A 24421-nucleotide genomic window follows, 5' to 3' on the forward strand; every position below is an offset into this window, starting at 1 on the left:
TTAAGTTTAATTTATTTTATTTTTATTTTATTTGATCTTTTATTTGATTTTAAAAAAATTTAAAATAATTTTTTAAAGTATATATATATATATATATATATTATAACAGTTTAAAGTAATAATTTAAAATTATCATTAAATAATTTTAAACTATCATAAAATATAATTTTTTAGTATTTAAATCGAATGATCAGATTGAAATTAAAAAAAATAATAAGAAAATCGGATTGAAAAAAAAAATGAAATTGATCATAATACCAATATAACCAAAATAAAAACTAGAGTGCTTTTCATCTCTCATCGTATTCTTCTTCTATGGCTCTCACTCTCGTATGCATCAACTTTCCCTGTCATCGACAAAAATCAATCTCAAACCAAAACTTCCCTAATCTTCTCCTATGATTTACTCTTCTTCTTTATCTCATCTTTTCTCCTAACCTTTTTTTTTTTTTTTAGTTTATTATGTGAATTATGCCAGGGAAAATATATCTCTACAAAATTTTGTTCTGGTTGGGAAGAAGGAACCCTACCCATCTCCATATTCAAGGAAGTAAGTTATTATTTATTTTGATTTAACTATATTGTTGAAATTGAAAATTCTACGTATCTCTAATTTTAATTAAAAGGAAATTTTCTAAAATAATTGAATGCTGTTTTTTCTTTCTGTATAATGCTGGTATGGTCCTACTTTTGGTCTTTTCCTGTGTGGACTTGGGACTAATGTGTTAGCAGCCATGCTTTAATAGTGTTGTGAATTGTAATCAGAGTATAATGTTCTTTTTTAATGATTTAATTTAATTATACTCGCAAGATATCAGTGTTGATATTGTATTAACTACATATGATGTTCTTAAAAAGAATTTGTCCCTTGATGCATGATATTTTCTGAGATTTTAGAAAAGGTTTGATTTAAGGAGTGTCATATTTCCCCCATTGTTATTATATCATATGTAAGATATTTTACCTCTACATTTGAGAATGGCAAAATGAGTTTATACGAGTTTCACTTTCACCATATTTTTCCTTCATCAAATTTTGATTTTGTAACTTTTTGAGGTGTTATATTTTCTTTATGATTTGTAATTTTTTTAAACCTTTACAATAAACCATGCATATTATGTATTCGAAAACAAAATTCGATGGGAAATATTTGAGAACCATTCCTCCCCCGAATAGCTTGAAAGGCTCTGATATCGTGATTTGGAAGGGGTCTAGTGATGGGAAATTTACTGGATAATAATGCTCTGTGCAATGATCCATTGTATTCTGCCATCTGGAATTGAAGAGGTCCAGAGAGGGTGTGTGTTTTACTCTGGAAAATTGGAGTTAATGCGCTTTTGACAAATGAGAATAAGTGCTCCTGCCACCTAACTTTAGATGCTGCTTGCTGAAGGTGTGGTGCTGATTCAGAAAATAATGACCATGGCTTTAGACACTGCCCCATTATTCGAGCCATATGGTACTTGATTCTTCCTCATTCTCTGCACTCAAACTTCTTTCTTTAGGAGTTTAAGAGTAGACTTCTTGAGAATGTCACTAGTAACTTGATGGTTAATGGCAGAAATTGGTGTATGATTTTTGCTGTGGCTTTGAACTACATTTGGAGATATAGAAACAAAGGAATCTTTGATAATAATTCCTTGTTACAGCTGATTGATATTGCAAATCAGATTTTGCTCCAGGTTGATGCTATCTCAGTGAGTTTGCAGTGCCAAAAGAGTTTGGTTCCTCAGATTGTTAATCCTGTGACTAGCTCTAGCATTCAGTGGTTCCCTCCTCCAACAAATCAGTTCAAATTGAACTGTGATCCAGCTGTTCATACAGCTTCGAGAAAGCCAGCAGCTGGAGGAGTCCTTCGTGATCACACTGGATTGGTTTTATTCTCCTTCGTTGCGGACATTGGTTGCTGTTCTGTTTTGGCAGCCGAACTTTGGGCAATTTTTCTTGGCTTGCAGCTTGCTTGGAGTCGTGGATTCAAGGAGTTCATAGTTGAGTCAGCTTGCTGGTCATTGAGCTTATTAAGGAGTGTCCTGATACTCATCCTTGTTTCATGTTGATCAAGAACATTAATGAATTTGAGGTCAAAGGAGGAGTTTTTGTCTGGTCTCACGCGCTGTGAGAGGGCAACCAGGTCGCAGACAAGCTTGCTGGCTTTGATTTATCTTTAGATGGCCGCTGTTCGATTTTTGACTTTGTTCCGTTTTTTTTTATGAAATGTTGTTGTAGCAGATATATCCTCAACCGTGTTCCCTTGTGGTTTTTAGTTGTATTGTTTGGGGCTTAAGCCCCTATATTCCACAAAAAAAAAAAGATCTCTGTATGTTGCATTTGCTTAAATTTAAGAAAACTCTTCCAGAAAGAACTCTATTAAATGCTTTTGTGCTTAACAAAAACATACTGATCATCAATAGTTATTTCAATGCTTCTGATTTTTGTTCAGATATTTGAATGATAATGTAGTTATCATATTTATATCTATAAATTAAACTAGCCATCTAGCTTTTGAGAGCTTCAATCTCTACTTAGTACTTTCTTTATGATTTCTCATTTGAATTCTTATCTCTTATGCAATTCTGTACTTCACACACTTGCTTTGCAAAGTTGCGTCACTCTCTCTGTGAAGAAATTATGAAGTTGCTTCACTCTCTGTGAAGAAATTACACTTACTCTACGAAAAAATTACCAACGCCACTTTTTTCCTTCTCCTTCAAACAAATTTTCTCAAAGTTCACTCATACCCTTATTCTTCAACTGAAAATCTCCCAGCTCTCCTAATCATCTTCCCTTATCTTCCTTAAATTGTGGATTTTGCCTTTTTTTATGTCAGTTTTCTCTTACTTCTGAAATCTTCAACTGCCTCTACTCTAAGGTACATTACACATTCACCATTCCATGCCCTCTTTCTTTCTTTGCTCTTCTATTATTTTCTCTCATGTTTTGTTTCCTTTTTTGATTTTGGGTTTTGATAACAACACCAATAGCTAATAGAGACATGCGTTTATTTTTGGCTCCAATATGTTATATCACCAATGTTTCACTCTCTCTCTCACTAATTTTTATTTAAAGTCAGTGTTACTTTTTCTTTTCTTCAAAATCAAAAGCAAAACTTCAAACATATGTTCCTTTTCATGTTTCACACTCTGTCTCGCGTTTCAGTGTTTGCCAGTGTGTATTTCCAGAAGAATTTATGTTGTAATTTTGTATTTGAAGAAGAAAATCAATCTTTGATTATACTCTACTGCTCTATTTCAGATTTGTTTTGCTTTTAAAACTTTTGTGTATAGGTTTAATGGTAAATTTTTATTGCATCATAGTATTTCTTAGATGCATTTAGTCTTTACTGTTATTGCTTATGTGGTTATATGTTACAGATTTGAATTGGTTTATTTTGAAATTGATTTTAAAAATTCTTGGATTTGAAATTTGACTCATGCATATTCAAACTCCCAAGTTTCTCATTTTTGCAGAATGCTTTGAGAACTGTGTTATTGTGGAAGCTTGATAATGTAGAAAAGAATGACAAATGCCAAATAACAATGATATCCACATGGGTAACTGACTTATACTTGGACAAGGGTTGACTACATTCTTTAATCGTAAACACTTGGAAGGAAAATATAATTTCCCACTTCTTCCATTATCTCATTTTCTATTACATCGGCATGATGAAACCTTGTATATTATACTCTAAAATTTAGAATCATTCTTAATTTGGTATAATTATACTAAATATTTTACTGTTCAATATGGGAAATGCACTGTATCACGGATAACTGCAAAACGATGAGGAAGTAAATGGGTTTGGAAAACAAATACTCTTTTGTCACATATTCTTTTCTGTGTTCTATAAGAGCAAATAAAGTGATATAAAACAGAAAATTTTATTGTGTTGGTTGCTAATGCACTCATACTAAAAAAAGAGGTGTGAGTGCATTAACATATATATATATAATTTCTAAAGTAGTTTTTACATTTTATTGTCAATCAAGGATTTACATACTGATTGCTCATTATCTTATTTTTCTCTATCCAGTCTTCCTCAACACATGGTGGTTCATAAATTCACTAAAAAGAGAAAGAATGTGGTCATAGTATATGATTGATTGAGAGGCAGAGACAATCTTTCATATTAGCAACTCAAATCTTTCACGCACTCTATCTCTCGATTGGACTCGTCGTACTAGTAGGAAAGAAAACCATGAAAGAGAATCTATTAGCAAAACAAAGAGAGAAGCAGAAAGTTACATGGGATGGTTTGGGTGAAGAAATGAAGAGGATCATTTGCATAGCAGTGCCTATGGTAATTGTGACTGCTACCCAGTATTTATTGCAGGTTGTGTCAATCATGATGGTTGGTCACCTCAATAACAATCTCTATCTCTCTGGCGCCGCCTTAGCCATCTCTCTTGCCACCGTTACTGGTTTCAGTGTTCTTGTAAGCTAAACTCAATATTGTACTGTTTGACTTTGATTCCTCATAGTTATATGCTTTTTCTTGCATCCCATTCCTTAATATCAATCTACATCAAGACCATAATGTCCCACACAACAACAATATTAAATATTAATAGGGTAAACCACTGTTTTAGTCCTTGAAAGTGTATGGGGCTGTCACATTAGTCTCTGAAATTAAGAAAATTTTAAATAAATCTCTAAAAGTAATATTTATCAATCACATCAGTCCAAAATTAAAAAAAAATGTGACTTAAGTAATAGTATTAACATATATTAAGGGTCAAAATGACAATAAGTTGTTAAACTTAGAGACTTAAACAACTGAAAATTTTAGGAACTTATTTGAAATTTCCTTAGTTTTAAAGACTAATGTGACAACAAATTATACTTTTAGTGACCAAAATAGTAGTTTACCCATATTACTTTTTGTTATCTAATTAGAACTAAATTCTTGCATTATTTACAAGTACGAATTCAATGATGATTAAAGGTATTAAAAAGCAATGAGTCAACATGAATGAAATCGAATGCTTATGTTTAGAGTGATTAAGTTTATATTCTTTATCAACTAATTCTAACATGTTAGCTTGCTCAAAATCATCACGATGGTATTCCCCAAGTAACATAGTGCATTCGTAATTTGCACATGCTAACAGGCAGGAATGGCTAGTGGACTGGAAACTATTTGTGGACAGGCTTATGGAGCTCAGCAATATGAAAAAGTTGGAGTGCAAACATACACTGCTATATTCTCTCTCACAGTCGTTTGTCTTCCCCTAACTTTCATTTGGATCAGCATGGAAAAGATCCTAGTTTTCATAGGCCAGGACCCTCTAATTGCACAAGAAGCAGGAAAATTCTTAATCTGGCTTGTTCCCGCACTTTTTGCACATGCAATTATGCAGCCGTTTGTTCGATATTTTCAAATGCAAAGTCTGCTTCTTCCCATGCTTATAAGTTCTTGTGTCACTCTTTGTATCCATATACCCCTTTGTTGGGCTTTGGTGTTCCAGACTGGAATGAATAATATTGGTGGAGCATTAGCAATGAGCATTTCAATATGGTTAAATGTGACTTTTCTTGGATTATACATGAGATACTCTCCTGCTTGTGCAAAAACCCGTGCACCCATTTCTATGGAGCTGTTCCAAGGAATTTGGGAGTTCTTTCGCTTTGCTATCCCTTCTGCAGTGATGATTTGGTGATTCATCTTCACTTTCACTTCAAGTTGTATATATATTCCTTTTTTCCAATTATAAATTGTTTATTTTTCCAGAAATATCTGATCTAATGTTTTTTTTTTCATGTAATGTTCATTTTAGCCTTGAATGGTGGTCGTTTGAGCTGCTTATCTTGCTGTCTGGGCTGCTACCGAATCCACAACTTGAAACATCAGTTCTATCCATTTGGTATGTTTGCTATATTTTCTCTTCTTTTCTACATAACATACTATACTTTTAAGGTTGTCCTTGAACGACAACTCACAATCTAACATTTTTAAATTAACGTGATTGTGCTAATTCATTGTCATTTTAATACAGTCTCAACACCATTAGCACTCTCTTTTCAATACCTTTTGGAATTGCTGCTGCTGCAAGGTGAATAATAAACATGTTATTTCTAAATATTATACATGCCACAATCTATATACACCTAGCAACCTTTGGGCGTATATCTAAACTGATTATCTTTTCCCCTCTCTGATTGTGTAGCACAAGGATTTCAAATGAATTAGGAGCAGGGAATCCACATGCTGCCCATGTTGCTGTGTTGGCTGCAATGTCTTTTGCAATCATGGAGACAGCTATAGTTAGCGGAACCCTCTTTGTCTGTCGCCATGATTTTGGTTATATTTTCAGCAATGAGAAGGAAGTTGTTGATTATGTCACTGTCATGGCTCCTCTGATTTGCATATCTGTTATACTGGACAGCATACAAGGCGTTCTCGCTGGTAAAATTCTGTCTTCTCTATTGTTAGGTAAATTTTATATAGAAGAGAAACGTTGTCTCAATTTGTTTTATAATACTTCGGCTCAGGGGTTGCTAGAGGTTGTGGATGGCAACACATAGGGGTTTATGTGAATCTAGGGGCATTCTACCTTTGTGGGATTCCTGTTGCTGCCACACTGGCAGTTTTGGCTAAAATGAGAGGAAAAGGACTTTGGATTGGTGTACAAGTCGGTGCTTTTGTTCAATGTATTCTATTTTCTACCATAACAAGTTGCATAAATTGGGAACAACAGGTATATATGTCCTCTAACCTTTGTCATAAAACCCCAAAATTTAATATTCTTGTTTAACAAATTTAAAAGGACAAGTATATAATTCTTTGCCTGGCTACCACTTTAGGCATTTTGTTGAATTGTGTGGTCTTACTGAATACCAATGCAGGCTATCAAGGCAAGAAAAAGGTTATTTGATAGCGAAATTTCAGCAGACAATAGACTCGTATAAGAAACCCATGATCAAAGGCCGATTTTCTAATGACATGAACAACTCTCCATGAATGAGAAGTAGGAGCTCATCCTCTTTTTAGCTGTTTGAAACTTGAAAGTAATGCTTTATGAGATTTTGTTTGTTTATTTTTCATTGTTATTGTTTTTCGTTAAATTTGTAGTGTCTCAAGTTTTTCTCGCAGAGCTGGGTTTGGAGGCTTGATTCGGGATTTTAGAGGAAATTGGTTATTTGGTTATGCTGGTCGCATAAATCATGATGATATATTATATGTAGAATTAGAAGCCACAAGAGTGATCATATTCTGTTTCCTCCTTTGTTTCGTAAAGTACCGGAATGGCAACTTGATCAAATAGGTCAAAATACAGATGTAAGATTCAATAATTTAACCATGATCAAATTGATATTAATAAAATAATATCATAAATTTATAATATTAAAATCTAGACATTATTTGATAAAATCTTAACATTCAAAATACATACAAATGTCTAAATTAAATTAAATATATAAAAATTTAAGTGATTAATTCAAGTTTTTTTTTTTGCTTTAAAATGTTATTTGGATAATTTATTTAAAAAGTATATAAAATTCTAGTAATTTATAAAAATATATTAATTACTTAAAATTGTAAGATTTTAATTTTCATTAAAAAAACAAGTATTTGAAAATCTTTATGCTAACTTTCCCACTCTCACTCTCCTCGCTTTTTCTATATCCTCCCTCTCATCTATCTCCCTTTATCAATATTGATGTAAAGATTATTGATATACTTATTTTTAAATTATTAAATATTTAAAATTATGTTGAAATATTAAATATGATATGTTGTTAAATTTTTATTTTTTTTATCAACATGATCTTGATACGAAATATTTATCAACGTGTTTACTTTTCATAAGAGACTTCAAGAGGCTTGGAGTCGTGGTTTTAAGAGTAAATGATTTCAGATTCTACTTATGCCATATCGATTATCAGGAGTACCAATATGTTCCACCCCTCTGCAGTAATCATCAAAAGAATTCAAGCACTTCTCTGTTTAAGTAGGACTGTTCATGTTAGACATACATTACATCAAGGTAATGCATGGGCAGATTTCTTAGCCAAAAAGAGTGCTTCTCAAGAGAAACAATTTCTAACTTGGAATGATCCCACTTCAGAAGACATATCCACTGTACTGATGGCAGATGCTATGGGTGTTGCATTCACCCGAGAATCGTAGTTATTTTTTTAGGTTCTTTGTGTTGTTTTTATTTTATTCCTTTTGTACCAAAAATAAAATACATTGAGCTCCCCTAGTTCTAATATATGTATAATTAGTATTTTAGTTTGTATTTTTTTAAAAATGTATTTTTAATGTGAATTGAAATCTGTTTTTTTCTTCATCAAAAAGTATTTTAGTTTGTGTTGTGTAATGATAAATGATTGTTTATATGATTAGAATATAAAAAATTTACTTATTTGAGTATTTAAATTATTAAGTTTAGATAAGCTTTTGTTCCTATAGAATTTTAGATTTCCGATTTTAGTCTCTATAACTATTTTTTTTTTTTGCCCATTTCTATTCTTTAGTTTAAGGACATTTGTAGTAATTGTTTTTTCTTCTTATTTACATTAAATATTGACCTAGATAAACAACGGTTGCCTTTGGTCTTCACTTCCAAAGGTCCTAAGTTTCTAATTTCTAGTGAAACTAAAACAAGAAAAATCCACAAGAAAACATTGGTCTCATTCTCTACCCCGCTAAGCCTTATTATTGCAGTAGCCCTGAATCGTGAGAACTGCTGCTTCTCCGACAACCGTGGCACTGCCGCCGTGAGAGAGGAGATATGTTTCTGCTTCTTCGGTGACGACTGGCGCCTGTAACTCGTCTCCTTCCTTCATCTGTCTCTTTCAAACGAGCCTATCACTTATTTCCGTCGTTTATACTTTATACCCGACCATAGCCATATATAGGGAGACTCATATCTCTCACACTGTGTTGGGTTAGTAGGTCAGAAAAAACATGCAAGATAATCTATTATTGTCATCACCAAAACAAGGTGCAGCAGAGAGTTACGTAGGATGGTTATGCAGAAGAAATGAAGAGGATCATTTCAGGCCCTCCTTGAACTGGAGCTCACAATCTAACAATCTTGTGAGATTTTGTAAATTAACATGTGCTAATCCTTTGTCATTTTTCTACAGTCTCAACACCATTGCAACTCTCTTTGCAATACCTCTTGGAATTTCTTCTGCAGCTAGATGACACCATAAACATGTTCTTTCTAAATACTTTACATGTTACAATTTATATAGCTAGCTAGCTACCTTTGGACGTATAGGTATATCTAAACCAATTATCTTTTCTCCTCTCTAATTATAGCACAAGAATTTCAAATGAATTAGGAGCAGGCAATCCACATGCTGCCCGTGTTGCTGTGTTGGTCTCAATGTCTTTTACAATCACGGAGGCAACTATAGTTAGCGGAACCCTCTTTGCCTGTCGCCGTGTTTTTGGTTATATTTTCAGCAATGAGAAGGAAGTTGTAGATTATGTCACTGTCATGGCTCCTCTAATTTGCATATCTGTTATACTGGACAGCATACAAGGTGTTCTCGCAGGTAAACTTCCCTCTTATCTATTTATTGTTGACTAAATTTTATATAGAATTTGTTTAACAATACTTTGGCTCAGGGGTTGCTAGAGGTTGTGGATGGCAACACATAGGGGTTTATGTCAATCTAGTGGCCTACTATCTCTGTGGGATTCCTGTTGCTGCCTCTCTGGCATTTTTGGAAAAAATGAGAGGAAAAGGACTTTGGATTGGTGTACAAGTCGGTGCTTTTGTTCAATGTGTTCTACTTTCTATCATAACAAGTTGCATAAATTGGGAACAGCAGGTATATATATGCTCTCTAATCTTTGTCATAATTAACCTCCAAACTTAAATTTGGTTATTTAGTTTACTACTTTTAACGAATTTAAAGTAGCTAATTCTTAGTCTTGCTACCATTTTGATTTTGCTTAATAAAGTTGAATGCCCTGTTGAGGAGGTATCCGGTTAGGCCTTTTGTTTCAATTGTGGTGTTATTAATGCAGGCAATCAAGGCAAGAAAGAGGTTATTTGATAGTGAATTTCCAGCGGACAATAGACTGGTATGAGAAGTAGAAGAGCCTCTTTATTGGCAGCTTGAAAGTAATGTTTGATGAGATTTTGTTTTTTTTTTCTTTAGCTCATTATTGTTTCTTTTTTTTTTGTCATTATTATGGTTTCATGTTAAATTAAAAACGTATTTTTCGAATATATTTACCTCCTCTAATTCTAATATATGCATAATTTTTTGGGGACAGAAAAGAATACCGTGTTTAAAAATTAAAATGCAATTTTGAAAGTCACTCTAGTTCTATTCCAGAGACTTCCTTTTTCTCTAAAGCCTTTTGAATTCTATACTCTAATATTACGAATGGCACTCAGAATTGTCATTTCGTTTTCATGTTTTATTTTATGGATTGGGTATTCGTCGTTTGTTGTTAAAATAGTAAAAAAAAAATTAAATTACTATATATCAACATTTTATAAGATTTGAAATCATCATTTCCCTACAAAAGGTGAGATGAGTGATCTCATTTTTAATTAACTAAGATTTTTGTTTTCTTTGTTAATCATGATTTATTTTGCAAAGCAAATGTTCTTTAATTCAAGACATGTTTGAGAATCGTTCAATTCTCAAATTTTTCAAAAAACTAAACTAGGTAAGACGTAAAAGGATATTAAATCGGTATTCATTTTTTATTATTAGAGTGCTATGGTCAATAAAGCTTATAAATTAATCTTTCAGTGAATTGTCGATGACAGATGATAAAAACTGTAGAAAAAAATATATAAAATAATGCATTCTAAGAAATTTTTAGTGCTCGTAATTAGGATTCAGTCAAGAGTCAATAATTAATCATTTAAAATATTGAAATTCATTTAGAGAACTGATATTTTTTAATAAATGTTAAAAATAAAAAAGTTTAAATATATCTTTAAGGCAGTATATTTTCTCATGATTATCATTTAGTTTAACTTTTCAATTGATCCCTATAGTTGTCTTTATTTTTAATTTTAGTGATTGCAAGAAAAAAATAATCTTTAAACTATTTTTTGTGCCAATTTATGTCCGTCAAATAGTTTTTGTAACAGTTTTACGCCACTAAAATTTGTTCACTTGTATTAGATGAAGATCAAACCATTTTTTTTATGTAAGTGTAAGGACTAAAATTTATTGTTTTATCACATAATGACTAAAACTTAAAAATGAATTTGAATGCAGCACGCCGCTAGGCCAAATTTCACATCTATTTTCATAAAGTTTGTCAAACTTTGAGGAGCAAGAAGGAAATAAGGGGGGAAAAAAGAAAAGAAAGAGATAAAAAGAAGTATAAAATTAAAACATTAAAAAAAAAACAGAATTATTTGATTTCGTGTAAAATGATAGCGACAAGCGCCCAAGACAAATGAACTGAGGGCAAGATCTGATTGTCCTCCTTCTCACTCTTAGGCTACCCAATAAGGAAGAAGCAAAATCCAACACATATACCTACTCTTATATTTGTAGAGACGTAATTGCCTTTGTCCTTGTCCAGTAATAATATTTTTTTTTTATGTTTGATTCATTGTATAAAATAGAGTTTATGTAAAATGATTTAGAATAAACAATATTTCATATATATTTTTCTTGACTTATTCAACATTTTTTAGACAAATTTTTAAAAATTATTCATTTCACATATTATTTATACATTAATAGTGGTATTTTAAAATCAAATCAATGATTAAACTATTAAAATACTAACTCAAAATGATTGATTTGATCACTATTCATCTTTATTTTTATCAACAATTATTAATTATTTTATTAGAAAAAATTAAATTTGTGAATTTTCCTTTTTTTAATATTTTCTTATAATCAAATCAATTTTATAATTCTATATTCATTCATGTTGATCGAAAGGTCATTAAGAGGAAGTCATAATGATAATGCGGTACCAACATCATCTCCAGTTTTCCGCCTTAAAATAATATTAAATGTAAGCAATAGTTAAGAAAACTGGTAGTACGAGTTGTCCAATTCAATCACTTCAAAATTGTAATAGAATAATGAAAAGAAGAAAGAGGAAACCTCAAATCAATTTATAAAGTCTAGACTATGATTAATTTTCAAAACCACAAGTTAACATCGGACTATTTTAGTCATGATTTGGAAGAGTAAGTACATGTGATGTGATGTGATGTGATGAGCGAGGTGAGAGTGTTCCATTCCGTCATATTAAAATTCCATGAAGTTGTATCCACACCCGTTTCTGTATCGACACATGGGGATCACACATAATGTAATAGAATACTATTAGTAAGTAAAAGAAAAATAGCAAAAATAAGGTATATAAATACGTTTGAAAACCCGAAGGAGGACCAAACCAAATCAAAAGATCTTGCTTCTTTCTCTCTCTAGCATGGAAGAAAGTTTAGTAAAGAAACATGAGCAAGAAAGAGTAACATGGGGTGTTTATAGTGAAGAAATGAGAAGGATATGCCATATAGCAGGGCCTATGGTGGCAGTGGTTTCTTCACAATATTTGTTGCAAGTTGTCTCAACTATGATAGTTGGTCATTTGGGTGAACTCTATCTCTCTAGCGCCGCCCTTGCCATTTCTCTATCAGGGGTCACTGGTTTCAGTCTTCTTGTAAGCTCCTACTTGCTTTTCACTACTTTTTTTTTCATTTCTTCCAAAGTTGCTCCATCTATAGCTAATTTATTTGATTTCCTTATTACTTTTAGGTTTTAATATCATTTTACTTATAAAGTACTACATCATATTCTTTTGAGTCTTTATAACTATTTACTTACTGTATGTATGGGAAATTTAAAACAGGGCATTTTATTGAGTATACAAGATAAAAATAAAACCTTTTTATGAACAAAAAGACCGGCTATCGCCACCATTGCTGATTTGTTGCTGTAAACGATGTGATGACCAATTAGAACGTATACCAATATTTTTAATGATTCGAAGTGACACTCTCAGTTGTACTACTTTTTAAACGGGCACGTCACTTTGAGTCAAATTGCACAAATTAGGTCCATTTTAGAAACTAATTCTCAAAATGGGGTGTTTTGAAACTTTTTTTAGGGGGTCTGTCTCTGAAGTGAACTCGTCAGTGGAGTTGACGAGTTGGATACGTGGCGGCGCTTGGTGGACTCGTCATTGGAATTGGCGAGTTGTTGTCCACGTGGCGGGTCCCGCTATTTGTACTGATGAAATGTTTTTTTACGGAATTTTTTTTTTAACTTCAAACGGGTATAACTTTTGATAGGAATGTCCGTTTGAGGCCCATAATATGTCAAAATGCTCGAAATTGAATGAAGAATCCCTTGGCAAATTCTCGAAGGGGATTTGATCAACTCATTTTCCCAAAAAATGGATTTAAGATTCAACCACCCATTTTTTTAATCTTAAATCCTATTTTTGAACTACTTAGAGGCATTTTTTGGGAAAATGTTCGGGAATTTGCCAAGGGATTCTTCATTCAATTTCGAGCATTTTGACATATTATGAGTCTCAAACGGACATTCCTATCAAAAGTTATACCCGTTTGAAGTTAAAAAAAAAATTCGTAAAAAAACATTTCGTCAGTACAAGTGGCGGAACCCGCCACGTGGACAGCAACTCGTCAACTCCAATAACGAGTCCACCAGGCACTGCCACGTGTCCAACTCGCCAACTCCACTGGCGAGTCCCCTTCAGAAACAGACCTCTGGAAAAAGTTTCAAAACAATCCCTTTTAGGAATTAGTTTCTAAAAGGAACCTAATTTGACTCACTTTGAACTTTGAACCAAAAAGATTGCACTATGTAATTCTGTAAATATAAAACACCCATTTTCACATTTCAATTGTATGATTTTATTACGTCATATCATCCGTCTTATAAAAAGTATTAATAATATATTTTAAATTTATTTATAATTAGAAGGGGAGCTCACTAAATAAAAAATAAGGCTTACAAATTTTCATAATTTCAAACAATAATAAAAATGTATTTCCAGCATTTCTTTTATCACTACTATTGTCTTCTATTCCTTTGTCTCTGACGCTATACCAGAATGTCCGCCGAAGACTCGTTGCACTACGCCGACCAGAAGCACCATCACAATGCGGTCTTCTATTGCATATATAATAAAAGTTACTCACCTTTTGGATAGATTCATGCATATAGGTTGGATCGAGTGGAAAGAAATAAAAATAAATAAATTTAAATTAAAGTAAAATATAAAAATAAGTTTTATATTATTTTACTGTTTATTTATCTTATTTTTTTAAGTTCTTTTTCTTTCAAACAAACACACCCTTAACTTTTTTTTAAGAGAGCTTGTAAAAAAAAACTCATAACATGTTTCTAACATCTTTTTTAGAAAAATAATTTATGCTATGAAAATATATTATCACTTTTACAAAAATAGTTTAATGTATTTTCTCTTTTAATTATGGAAATAACATATACATAAGTAATTACATAATAAGTATTTATTCATCAAATTCTTAATTAAGAGGAAAAAAGAAGCAACACGCGTATAGTTTCTACCATCCGTACCTACGAAGAAAACAAAAATAAACGAGATCAACGAAGCACTAGCTGCTATATATTTAAACTACGATATTATATAACCTACTCTGGTGAAGATCTGGATACTATGCACAAGGTTTTGGGTTCTAACCTTGTTGCTACCAATCTACCATTGTACACATTAAAAAACCTGTGATATTAAATTATTGGCAAGGTTCCAATTCACTCACTCTAGAGGGCAAACAAAATAAGATGCTTATCCTGTTATTACTAAATGCTTTTTCTGATAATGGTGATATTACTAAATGCTTGCATTTAGTGACTAGTTTATCTTCTTTATAAACTATTTCAAGCGTGTTATGCTGCTAAAAATTACCATTATTTCCTTTCCTTGTAACTTGGTGCATTGATAATTTGCATATGCTGATAGATGGGAATGGCTAGTGGACTGGAAACAATTTGTGGACAGGCTTATGGAGGCCAACAATATCAAAGAATTGGAATACAAACATACACTGCTATATTCTCTCTCATTTTGGTTTCTATTCCGGTGTCTCTCCTTTGGATCAACATGGAAACCATACTAGTTTTCATAGGCCAGGACCCTCTAATTTCCCATGAAGCAGGGAAGTTCACAATTTGGCTTGTTCCAGCACTTTTTGCATATGCAATTCTACAGCCGTTAGTTCGATATTTCCAAATCCAAAGTTTGCTTCTTCCCATGTTTGCAAGTTCTTGTGTCACACTCATTATTCATGTACCTCTTTGTTGGGCCTTGGTATTCAAGACAAGTCTGAGTAATGTTGGTGGAGCATTGGCTGTGAGCATTTCAATATGGTCAAATGTGATTTTTCTTGTGTTATACATGAGATACTCTTCTGCATGTGCAAAAACCCGCGCACCGATTTCTATGGAGCTGTTCAAAGGAATGTGGGAGTTCTTTCGTTTCGCTATCCCTTCAGCAGTAATGGTTTGGTGATTATTCTTCCTGTTCAATTAATATTCTACATATTCATGTTATCAGATAACAAAAATTTTCTATAATATGTATTGTATTGTTTTTCCAAAAAGAGTATTTAACATAATTTTTGTATTCATGTTGATGATGGTAGCCTTGAATGGTGGTCATATGAGCTGCTTGTATTGCTGTCAGGACTCTTACCAAATCCACAACTTGAAACTTCAGTTCTGTCCGTTTGGTATGTATGTTACATTATTTTGGTTTTCCATAAACTGCAACTAATGATCTACAATTTCATTTTGTACCAATCTATTTCAGAGATTTTATAAATTATTGTGATTGAACTATTTTTTTGTCATTTTTCTACAGCCTCAACACCATTGCAACTCTCTATACGATACCCTTTGGAATTGGTGCAGCAGCAAGGTTGCATCATAGACACACTCATTCTTCATAGTTTAAATGTTACACTAGTACCCAGCTGCCTTGAGCATGCATCTAAACTAATTATGTTTTCTCCTCTCTGATTATAGCACAAGGGTTTCAAATGAATTAGGAGCTGGGAATTCACATGCTGCACGTGTTGCCGTGTTAGCAGCAATGTCTCTTGCAGTAATTGAGACAAGTATAGTAAGTGCAACACTCTTCGCCTGCCGCAATGTTTTTGGTTATATTTTCAGCAATGAGAAGGAAGTTGTTGATTATGTCACTGCCATGGCTCCTCTGGTATGTATATCTGTTATACTAGACAGCATACAAGGTGTTCTAACAGGTATTCTTTCTCTCAATGACCATCCTTAAGTGAATTTTATATAGAAGAAAAGCTTTCTCTCAATTTGTTTAATTATTTGGTTCAGGGATTGCTAGAGGTTGTGGATGGCAACATTTAGGGGTTTATGTCAATCTAGGGGCCTTCTACCTTTGTGGGATTCCAATGGCTGCCTTATTAGCATTTTTGGTGCGATTGGGAGGAAAAGGACTATGGATTGGCATACAAAGTGGTGCTTTTGTTCAATGTATTCTACTTTCTATCATAACAGGTTGCATAAATTGGGAAAAGCAGGTATAACCTCTAATCTTTGTATTCTTGAAGAGTGTTAGTAACACACTTTTTTTATATACATCCTTAATAAATTTTAACTAATAACAAAGTGAGTCCAAAAGAGTGTATTAATGTGTTAACTTTTCTCTTGTCTTGGAACTCCAAACTTCAATTTTGTTGGTTGCACGAAGTTAAAAGGATAATAAAGTACAGTAATTCATCTTCTGGCAGCCACTTTATTTTGCTTCAATAAATCTTAAAGCCCTTGTGAAGGTAGTATCCCTTTTAGACATTTTGTTTCTATTGTTTTGTTTTACTATGCAGGCAATCAAGGCAAGAAAGAGGTTATTTGATGAAAAAATTTCAGCAGACAATATATTGGTATGAGTATGACAAGCCCTCAAAGGCCAATTTTCTAAAGATGGGGACTATTTTCCGTGAGTGAGGAGTAGGAGTTTAGTTTTTGGTTTTTTGGAAGTGGTTAGCTATATGAGCTTGTACCTTCGTGCATCTGATTAAAGAATAATAGTAGCATTTTTTGTCATGATAATAGGATTAAACGTTTAGCAATGTTTCGAATGCAAAATGTAATTTTGAGCTATGCCAACTATTTTTCATTTAATAGCCGATCCTTGATAGTTCCCGTCTTATACATTTAACTTTTTTTTGGTATAATTAGTAGGTATCTCATAATTGTCATTTAACACCTAACTAAATGTTCTCTCAACTTATAAATATAAAATAAAAAAAATACAATCTCAAAATTATTTGAATTCAAAAGTATAAACACAATTAATAGAATAAAGATAAATATTTTTTTTTTGTCTTTAACCCTCGATTTATTAGAAAAAAGAAGTTTTAATTAATTTAGAGTTCTATCACAAGAGAAATGAAATTTGATTAAATTTTTTTTTCCGATATGGATTGATATAGTGGTCGAAAAAGATAAATAATTTTAATTCTTATTTTATCTTAATTTTTACATGAGACAAACACGTTGGTATAATTGTATTTTTAATTTTTTATTTATTTAGAATAATTGATATCATATAGTTGATAAAAGATTAAAAATACAATTAAAAAAATAATCTACGTGATTATCTCATTAGATTATTTGTTAACGGATATTGTTAAGAAATTTTGACCACTCAAAATTTAAATCCTAAAAAAGGAAATTAAAAAGTTTGCTAATAGTTGATATGGAAAAGGGTCTCTTAGATAAGGACTCAGGCAGAGAATCCTTCAGCTTCAGCCACAACATGGACTGTATTTTCTCTAGAAATGAAAAGAGTCGGTTATCTTGTAGGGCCTATGATTACTGTCACTTTGTCACAGTATTTTTTACAGATAATTTCAATGGTGATGGTTGGTCACTTGGGTAAACTTGCTCTCTCTAGCACAGCCATTGCCATCTCTCTCTGTGCTGTATCTGGCTTCAGCCTTATTGTAAGTGTCTTCCTTCCCCATCTCACTGCTTTCTTCTTTAGTTTCAAGACCTACAATTGCATTGCACCCGATCAATATGAAAAAAGTTATTTATCAAAGAAGGGAAAACTATATATATATATAAAAAAAAAGTTGAGATGAGTAAAAACACAAATTGCTTTTTGTTCCGGTTTAATTAGTAGTCTTGAATTCATGTAAGATTGTATCCCGTTAAAAATACTTGCAGGAAGAAATCTTTGGAGTTAGTTGCTAGTTTTTTATGCTCTGGTTGTGCGATTAATTTTCCAAACTCGCTGTCTTTTTTGTACATGTCAAACAGTTTGCAATGTCATGTGCACTGGAAACTCAATGTGGGCAAGCATACGGAGCACATCAATATCGAAAATTTGGTGTTCAAATGTACACTGCTATTGTCTCTCTTACTTTAGCCTGTCTTCCTTTGAGTCCTTTGTGGGTATACTTGGGGAAGATACTCATTTTTCTTGGCCAAGACCCTTTGATTTCTCAAGAAGCTGGAAAATTTGCTTTGTGCATGACCCCTGCTCTCTTTGATTATGCAACACTTCAGGCCTTGGTTCGATACTTTCTGATGCAAAGTTTGACCCCAAATGAGAAGACCTGTATATCTCACTTATTTAAGTGAGATTAGAGGGTGAGATACAGTGATAGGGACTATTTGATAGGAAAAACAGTTAAGAAAGAAGGAGAGAGAAAATTATGGTGATTTTGTTTTTCAGATTATAACTGCGGATTTGTTCACCGTTAAATCAGGTTGATTTTTGGATAGCAAATTCTACGCGCGTGATATTTCAAATTGTTCGATTGGATCAGGAAAAAGATATCTAGAGAGAGATAAGTGTTTCGCATTATCTGTTCTATATTTTGAAGTTTGGAGGTTCTCTTGTATCTTCATTGATTATATCGGAGTTATTTATTTGGTCTAGACGGCCCGTGATTTTTACCCTTGCATTGAGGGATTTTTCACTTTAAACACAAATGGTGTCTTTCTTATCTTTAATTTCTATTTTGTGCTCTATACTTTATCCTCACAGATTCTGTAAGTTTGGGAGGATTTATTTCCACTGCCTATTACTCTGTTATAGAGTTTGTTATTGTGTTAGCCTATTTCTCCTTCAGAGTTCCCTTGTCATAAGTTCCTCCATTACTCTTTGCTTCCATGTAGCTTTCTGTTGGCTACTGGTTTTTAAATTTGGATTTGGTAACTTAGGAGCAGCATTTTTTATTGGTACTTCATACTGGCTGAACGTGATTTTACTTGTATTATACATGAAATTCTCTATTGAATGTAAAAAGACTTGGGTACCAATTTCAACGGAACTATTCCATGGCATTGGGGAGTTCTTCCGCTGTGCTATTCCTTCAGCTGGAATGATTTGGTGAATTTCTTCCTCTTATATTTTATCATTTATGTTGTATTTTTATTTCCTCTTTAATTTTCATCCATGTTTTTATTTTATTTTCATATTTGGTCATTGCAGCCTTGAATGGTGGTCATTTGAGTTACTATTCTTGCTTTCTGGTCTTCTACCAAATCCAGAACTTGAAACTTCAGTCTTATCCATATGGTATATTATATGTACAACTTTTCTTAGTCCTTCAGACATGAATGACTGACTCTGTGTGTTTTAAAATCTCTATTGAAATTGTTATCCATACCCAAATATTGATTTACATTCTTGGAACTTGGAAGTAGTGCTAATCTGTTGTTTAAATATTAACGGATTTTCTGATCAGTTTATCAGTCACCACAACAATCTACACAATCCCAGAAGCAATTGGCTCAGCAGCAAGGTTTTCATTCACATAACTCCTTAGTCCTAACCTCATCAGTTTGTGCCTATTTGTATTCATGTACAATAATAGTAAATGATTTTTTTTTCTTCTTTTTGGGTTGGTTACTCAGCACTAGAGTTTCAAATGCATTAGGTGGTGGAAGTCCACAATTGGCACAAGTGTCTGTTTCTGCTGCTATGACTCTTGCAGCATCCGCGGCCATTCTGGTGAGCTCAATCATATTTGCTTGCAGGCAGGTTGTAGGTTATGCATTTAGCAATGAGCTGGACGTGGTGGATTATTTCACAGAAATGGTTCCTCTTTTAAGTATATCTGTTATACTGGACACCTTACATGATACCCTCTCAGGTTTGGTTCTTTCTTTTCTCTATTTTTCAATGCATATCACTCTTACGCAATGTAGTCTGAAATTGTGCCATAAAATATAATACTGTAAGGTAATACTTGTTCATTATAGGTATTGCTAGAGGATGTGGGTGGCAGCACAGAGGAGCATATGTAAACCTTGACGCTTATTATGTTGTGGGAATTCCAATTGCTGCTATATTGGGTTTCTGCCTACAATTAAGAGGAAAAGGCCTTTGGATTGGAATACTGACTGGTGCCTTCTGCCAAACAGTTATGGTATCCCTCATTACAAGTTGTACAAACTGGGAAAAACAGGTTTGCCTCCACTTCCAAGTCCATGCTTTGCACTTGGCACAGTCCTAAAACACCATGTTCACAATGTTATATTTTCTCATATATCAAACCAAACCCTTTGAATTGAATGTTTAAACTAGAGAAATTGTTTTGACAGTCAAAGAAAAGTAGTATCTTAACTCATGCAATCTTATTAAGATTCAGTTTTGGACATGCACTACTAGCCTGTTTTTTTAGAGAACACATGTACTACTGACTGAAATGTACTCATTGCTCAAGTGTCCTGAGAAAGGCAATTAAAGCATGGGAAAGGATATTTCAGAGAAATTTTGCTGTAGAAGATGGATTAGTTTTAGCAAATGGAGAAGATTCCTTAAATCTGTCAGCTTCTTTTGTTGGTATTGGTAAATCGTTTAGCTTTGGTGGCAGAAAAGATCAAATTTTAGAGTTAGAGGAGGAAAAGGTTCTCATGACAAGACATTTGTAATGATATTGATTTGTTCTTTTTTCTCAATCCAATTTTGGTTAAGGTTCTGTAACGTGAAGTAAAAGCAATTGGATTAATTCACGAGCAGCACTTCAATTTCCAATAACATCCTTGTATATAGCAATGAAAAATTAGAGTACTCCCACTTAAAATGCAATGTATTTAATAACTCAATAAATAAATACAATATAACCGAGCAGATTTGTTGATTTGTCAATCAAATATTACTAAACTAAAATGTATATGCAAATAGTACTCTGAAAGTAAATGTAAATATATTTTTTTAAAAGGCTGAGAAGAAAATAATATTAAAAGATTATCAGTTACAGCACAAGTAGTGCTCTAACAAAACCAAGCCAAATATAAATACGAATTGAATTTGAGTTTTGCTATTTAACCCAAATGCATACATAAAAAAATGGACCGGCCTAGTAAAAAGAAAATCCCTTAAATAAATACAACGAATCTCTAGAATGTGCATTGGCTATTCAATTATCTATGTTCTAAACAAATCAAATTTAAGCCGAATACAAATTTAGACTCACTCTTTAATGAAACATTTTTAATATTATTTCTCTTGCCTTCTTTAAATATGAATTTCATATATTATTTTTTCCCAACCATTTAAAAAAACTTATTTCTACACTCAATTTTCTTAACCATCTATTTATATTTATTTACTTTTTCATCTTGTATCTAAATGGAACTTCAATAAAAAAATTTTAAAAAGTTGTCAATAGTTTAAAATAATCTTATACTACAATTTAAATTGTTGTTTATAAATTCAAAATTTAATCTACATATATTTATTTATAAGAAACAATTTAACATAATTTATTTAACAACTGTATATGTAATTCAATTAATACAGAATTATTTTAACTTAGTGATTTTAAATAGAAGTCTCGAATTATTATATACAAAAAAAAATTCATTTTGATTATATAAAAATAAATAAATTGGAGATTAATGGAAAGCACAGGCTTAAACCCCTAATCCCAGGGTCTAAGCAGCAAAAGCAGAACACAACACTAGTTCCCAACGTTGGCAGATATGGGCGTAAGATTGAAGAAAGAGAAAGAACAGCTGAATCTTCTCCTTGGTTCCCACCTCACTACTATCCATGAAACCCTCTCTTCATCTGAATCTCTTTCTTACCCTCCCAAAGTCACCTGGGACGATGTGATTAAGATGTCTGACCAAGTCTCTAAACAAGCAACCACATTGGGAATGCATTGGACCGGAGAGAAGCTGAGGAAAATATGGCATCATATTTCAACACTCTACAAGCCTTCCTTTTGCTTTCCCATAGCAGTACAGTAGGTGCCGGCCCTACCTTGTCTTCCTCTGTTCATTCATCTCTCAAGCAAGTCGTTGATGAAGGAAACGGTCTCTTCATACGGTATGTTAATGATAATTACTAATCAGTAATATTTCACTGTCAATGAAGCAAAGCTAGATGTGAGCAATAGAAATGAGAATATGCTTATACCTAGACCACCAGTTTTATCCACTCTCTCTGTCACAAAGGTAGAATGGGAAACTATGACCATTGAGAGTTGAGGAGAAAACATGCAATCTGATAATGATTTCATATTTTATATATATATATAGGTGATAGTGAAGGAGAATGCTACGTAAGATATTTAGTTTTATTGATGGTGGAGGTGTTTCTATGTCCTTCCTGTTAGACCATGATTTCATCACACAAGTTTTTATGCCCTTTTTCTTTTGAGATGCTGAGGGTCATGTCATTACTTGATCTGCTAGTATATATATGGGGGGCAATTGTCTGTCTAAATCAGAATACTTGTGATTTGGGGTTTTCTCCATTCACAAACTGGATCGACTGTCATAAATAATATAGCAGTTGTATGTGGCATTGAACTTGAGAAAAGCATAAACATGATGAAAATACATAGATTAAGAAATCTGAGATTAATATACATTGAATAGGGACACTTTTGTTTTGGAATACACACAGCATGCTCTTATGAATAGACTTTAATTATCAGTCTCAATGCACATGGGAATACAATCTGACTGTTGTTATGGTGAGCAACTATATCATTTTCAACAAGTGCAAAATACGTGGTGGGATGAACTGCTCTTAACTCTCTGGTTTTGCTTGTGTAGTATAAGTGTATAACTAGTTAAGCTCTATGTGAAAATCATTTGGTTGCATTTACATTTATCATTATCATCATTGATGTGCCCATTAATTTTTCTATTTCGTTGACATTTAATATGTTGTCATTGATATGCCCATTAGTTCATCGTTCCTTTATATATGTGAGGCTGACTAGATCATCATGCTTCAACCCACTACTCGACACCTTTAGTCCTGACTGTACGTCAAATTATTTTTCCAATCACTTATTGGGTTGTTGACAACCTTCTTTCTCTTTTAATGAACACCAACAGGGTCCCATTCTAAAGACCTGAAAATATCAGTACCACATTTGGTTGGTGCTGTCTGGGAAGCCTGTTCTGCCCTTAAAAAGACTCCTTCCACAAATATTACAGCAATTGGGCGAGGAATGACACAAGTAGCTGTTTCAGTGAAGGATGTTCTTCGTGAGATGAAAGAATTGAAACCTGTTTCATGTGATGATCAAGTTGATGAAGCTGCTGGTGAGGGTTGTGCAGAAGCAGCATCTGAGCCACATGATGATAATTCAAGTGAAGGTGATCTAGGGAATGACCTGTCACCAGAAGAGATGAAAGTGGCTGAAAGAGCAATTGAGGTTGTCTCTAATACGCTTTCAATTAGAAAAGTACTTATTCACTCCATCATAGGCTTGCTTAAGCTGGAAAAACCAAATGACAACAGCGGTTTTATAAATTCGCTGGAGAAGTTGTTGCAGTTGTGTCAGGAACTTGGTCGACAGATTGATGAGATTGGAGCTTGTCTTTATCCCCCACAAGAGATTCCTTCCATAAATGCAGCTTTGGAGGAAATTCACAGCATTATTGATGCTGTGCAAGTTGAGGTAGGAGAACTTCTAGGCGCATCAGATGTATTTCTGGAGCCATGCAATGATTTGAGGAGTTCACTGAGACAGCTTGCATCTGAACTAAGAAACTCTAGTACTGCTGATATAGAAGCCAGAGTGGAAAATATAACATTAACCTAATAAATAGACTCTGATATGTGTACTTTATTATTTTTTTTTGGGGGGTGGGTTTGGTGGAATATATGTGCAATGAATTTGACGTTGTAGAACTTAATAATGAAAATTTTATATGCACCGGTGTCCTTTATGTTACTGGTCAACTGCTTGATTGATAGTAAGGGAAGGAAGTCTAGTTCAATTGATTGAATATGATATGATGCGTGAACTATTATAAACTTTTGATCCTAGTTTTGATTGTTACGTATAAAAAAAATTCGTTTGTTTGATGAATATTTTCTTATATAAAGGATTAGTTTGAATAAATTTTTCTATAAATATTTATAGGAGAAAAAAATAATAATGTATTAACTATCTCATAATTTAAAAGATTCAACTAAAAGAAATCTCAAGCA

General features: G+C 32.9%; 3 protein-coding genes and 1 pseudogene across 10 annotated transcripts; all 4 read left to right on the forward strand.

Annotated features, from left to right (window-relative positions):
• The first annotated feature begins 288 nt into the window (after positions 1–288).
• LOC114369259 (protein DETOXIFICATION 12-like) lies at positions 289–8272 on the forward strand. Of its 5 annotated transcripts, none has more exons than XR_003657565.1 (10): positions 289–550; positions 3468–3551; positions 4034–4435; positions 5112–5656; positions 5778–5864; positions 5997–6053; positions 6168–6406; positions 6493–6698; positions 6847–6968; positions 7812–8272. XR_003657565.1 is itself a non-coding variant. In XM_028326453.1 (9 exons), exons 3-9 carry the CDS (start codon positions 4199–4201, stop codon positions 6907–6909), a joined length of 1434 nt encoding a protein of 477 aa, XP_028182254.1. In that variant the 5' UTR covers positions 290–550; positions 3452–3551; positions 4034–4198; the 3' UTR covers positions 6910–7237. The 5 variants fall into 5 exon arrangements, 3 of the variants coding, with proteins under 3 accessions (XP_028182254.1, XP_028182252.1, XP_028182253.1); XR_003657564.1 differs by lacking the exon at positions 7812–8272 and adding an exon at positions 7073–7237; XM_028326453.1 differs by lacking the exon at positions 7812–8272 and having other exon boundaries at positions 290–550; positions 3452–3551; positions 6847–7237.
• A 267-nt stretch (positions 8273–8539) lies between these two features.
• On the forward strand, positions 8540–17154 carry LOC114369258 (protein DETOXIFICATION 12-like). 3 transcript variants are annotated; one of them, XM_028326449.1, is made up of 10 exons: positions 8540–9046; positions 9275–9513; positions 9587–9792; positions 9992–10048; positions 14930–15474; positions 15612–15698; positions 15830–15886; positions 15994–16232; positions 16318–16523; positions 16827–17154. In XM_028326449.1, the coding sequence occupies exons 2-10, from the start codon at positions 9342–9344 to the stop codon at positions 16887–16889; spliced, it is 1632 nt and encodes a 543-aa protein (XP_028182250.1). In that variant the 5' UTR covers positions 8540–9046; positions 9275–9341; the 3' UTR covers positions 16890–17154. The 3 variants fall into 3 exon arrangements, with proteins under 3 accessions (XP_028182250.1, XP_028182249.1, XP_028182251.1); XM_028326448.1 differs by having other exon boundaries at positions 8540–9513; XM_028326450.1 differs by lacking the exons at positions 8540–9046; positions 9275–9513; positions 9587–9792; positions 9992–10048 and adding an exon at positions 12290–12619.
• A 390-nt stretch (positions 17155–17544) lies between these two features.
• Positions 17545–20998, forward strand: LOC114369262 (annotated as a pseudogene). The gene is made up of 7 exons (XR_003657566.1): positions 17545–17948; positions 18268–18553; positions 19090–19345; positions 19448–19534; positions 19704–19760; positions 19873–20111; positions 20221–20998. The product of XR_003657566.1 is annotated as a protein DETOXIFICATION 14-like (transcript).
• Positions 20999–21786: 788 nt separating this feature from the next.
• Positions 21787–24157, forward strand: LOC114369260. Its single transcript, XM_028326454.1, has 2 exons — positions 21787–22294; positions 23317–24157. The coding sequence occupies exons 1-2, from the start codon at positions 22270–22272 to the stop codon at positions 24027–24029; spliced, it is 738 nt and encodes a 245-aa protein (XP_028182255.1). The 5' UTR covers positions 21787–22269; the 3' UTR covers positions 24030–24157.
• The last annotated feature ends 264 nt before the right edge of the window (positions 24158–24421 follow it).

Source organism: Glycine soja, chromosome 10 (genome assembly GCF_004193775.1).
Source record: "Glycine soja cultivar W05 chromosome 10, ASM419377v2, whole genome shotgun sequence".
Lineage (NCBI taxonomy): Eukaryota > Viridiplantae > Streptophyta > Magnoliopsida > Fabales > Fabaceae > Glycine > Glycine soja.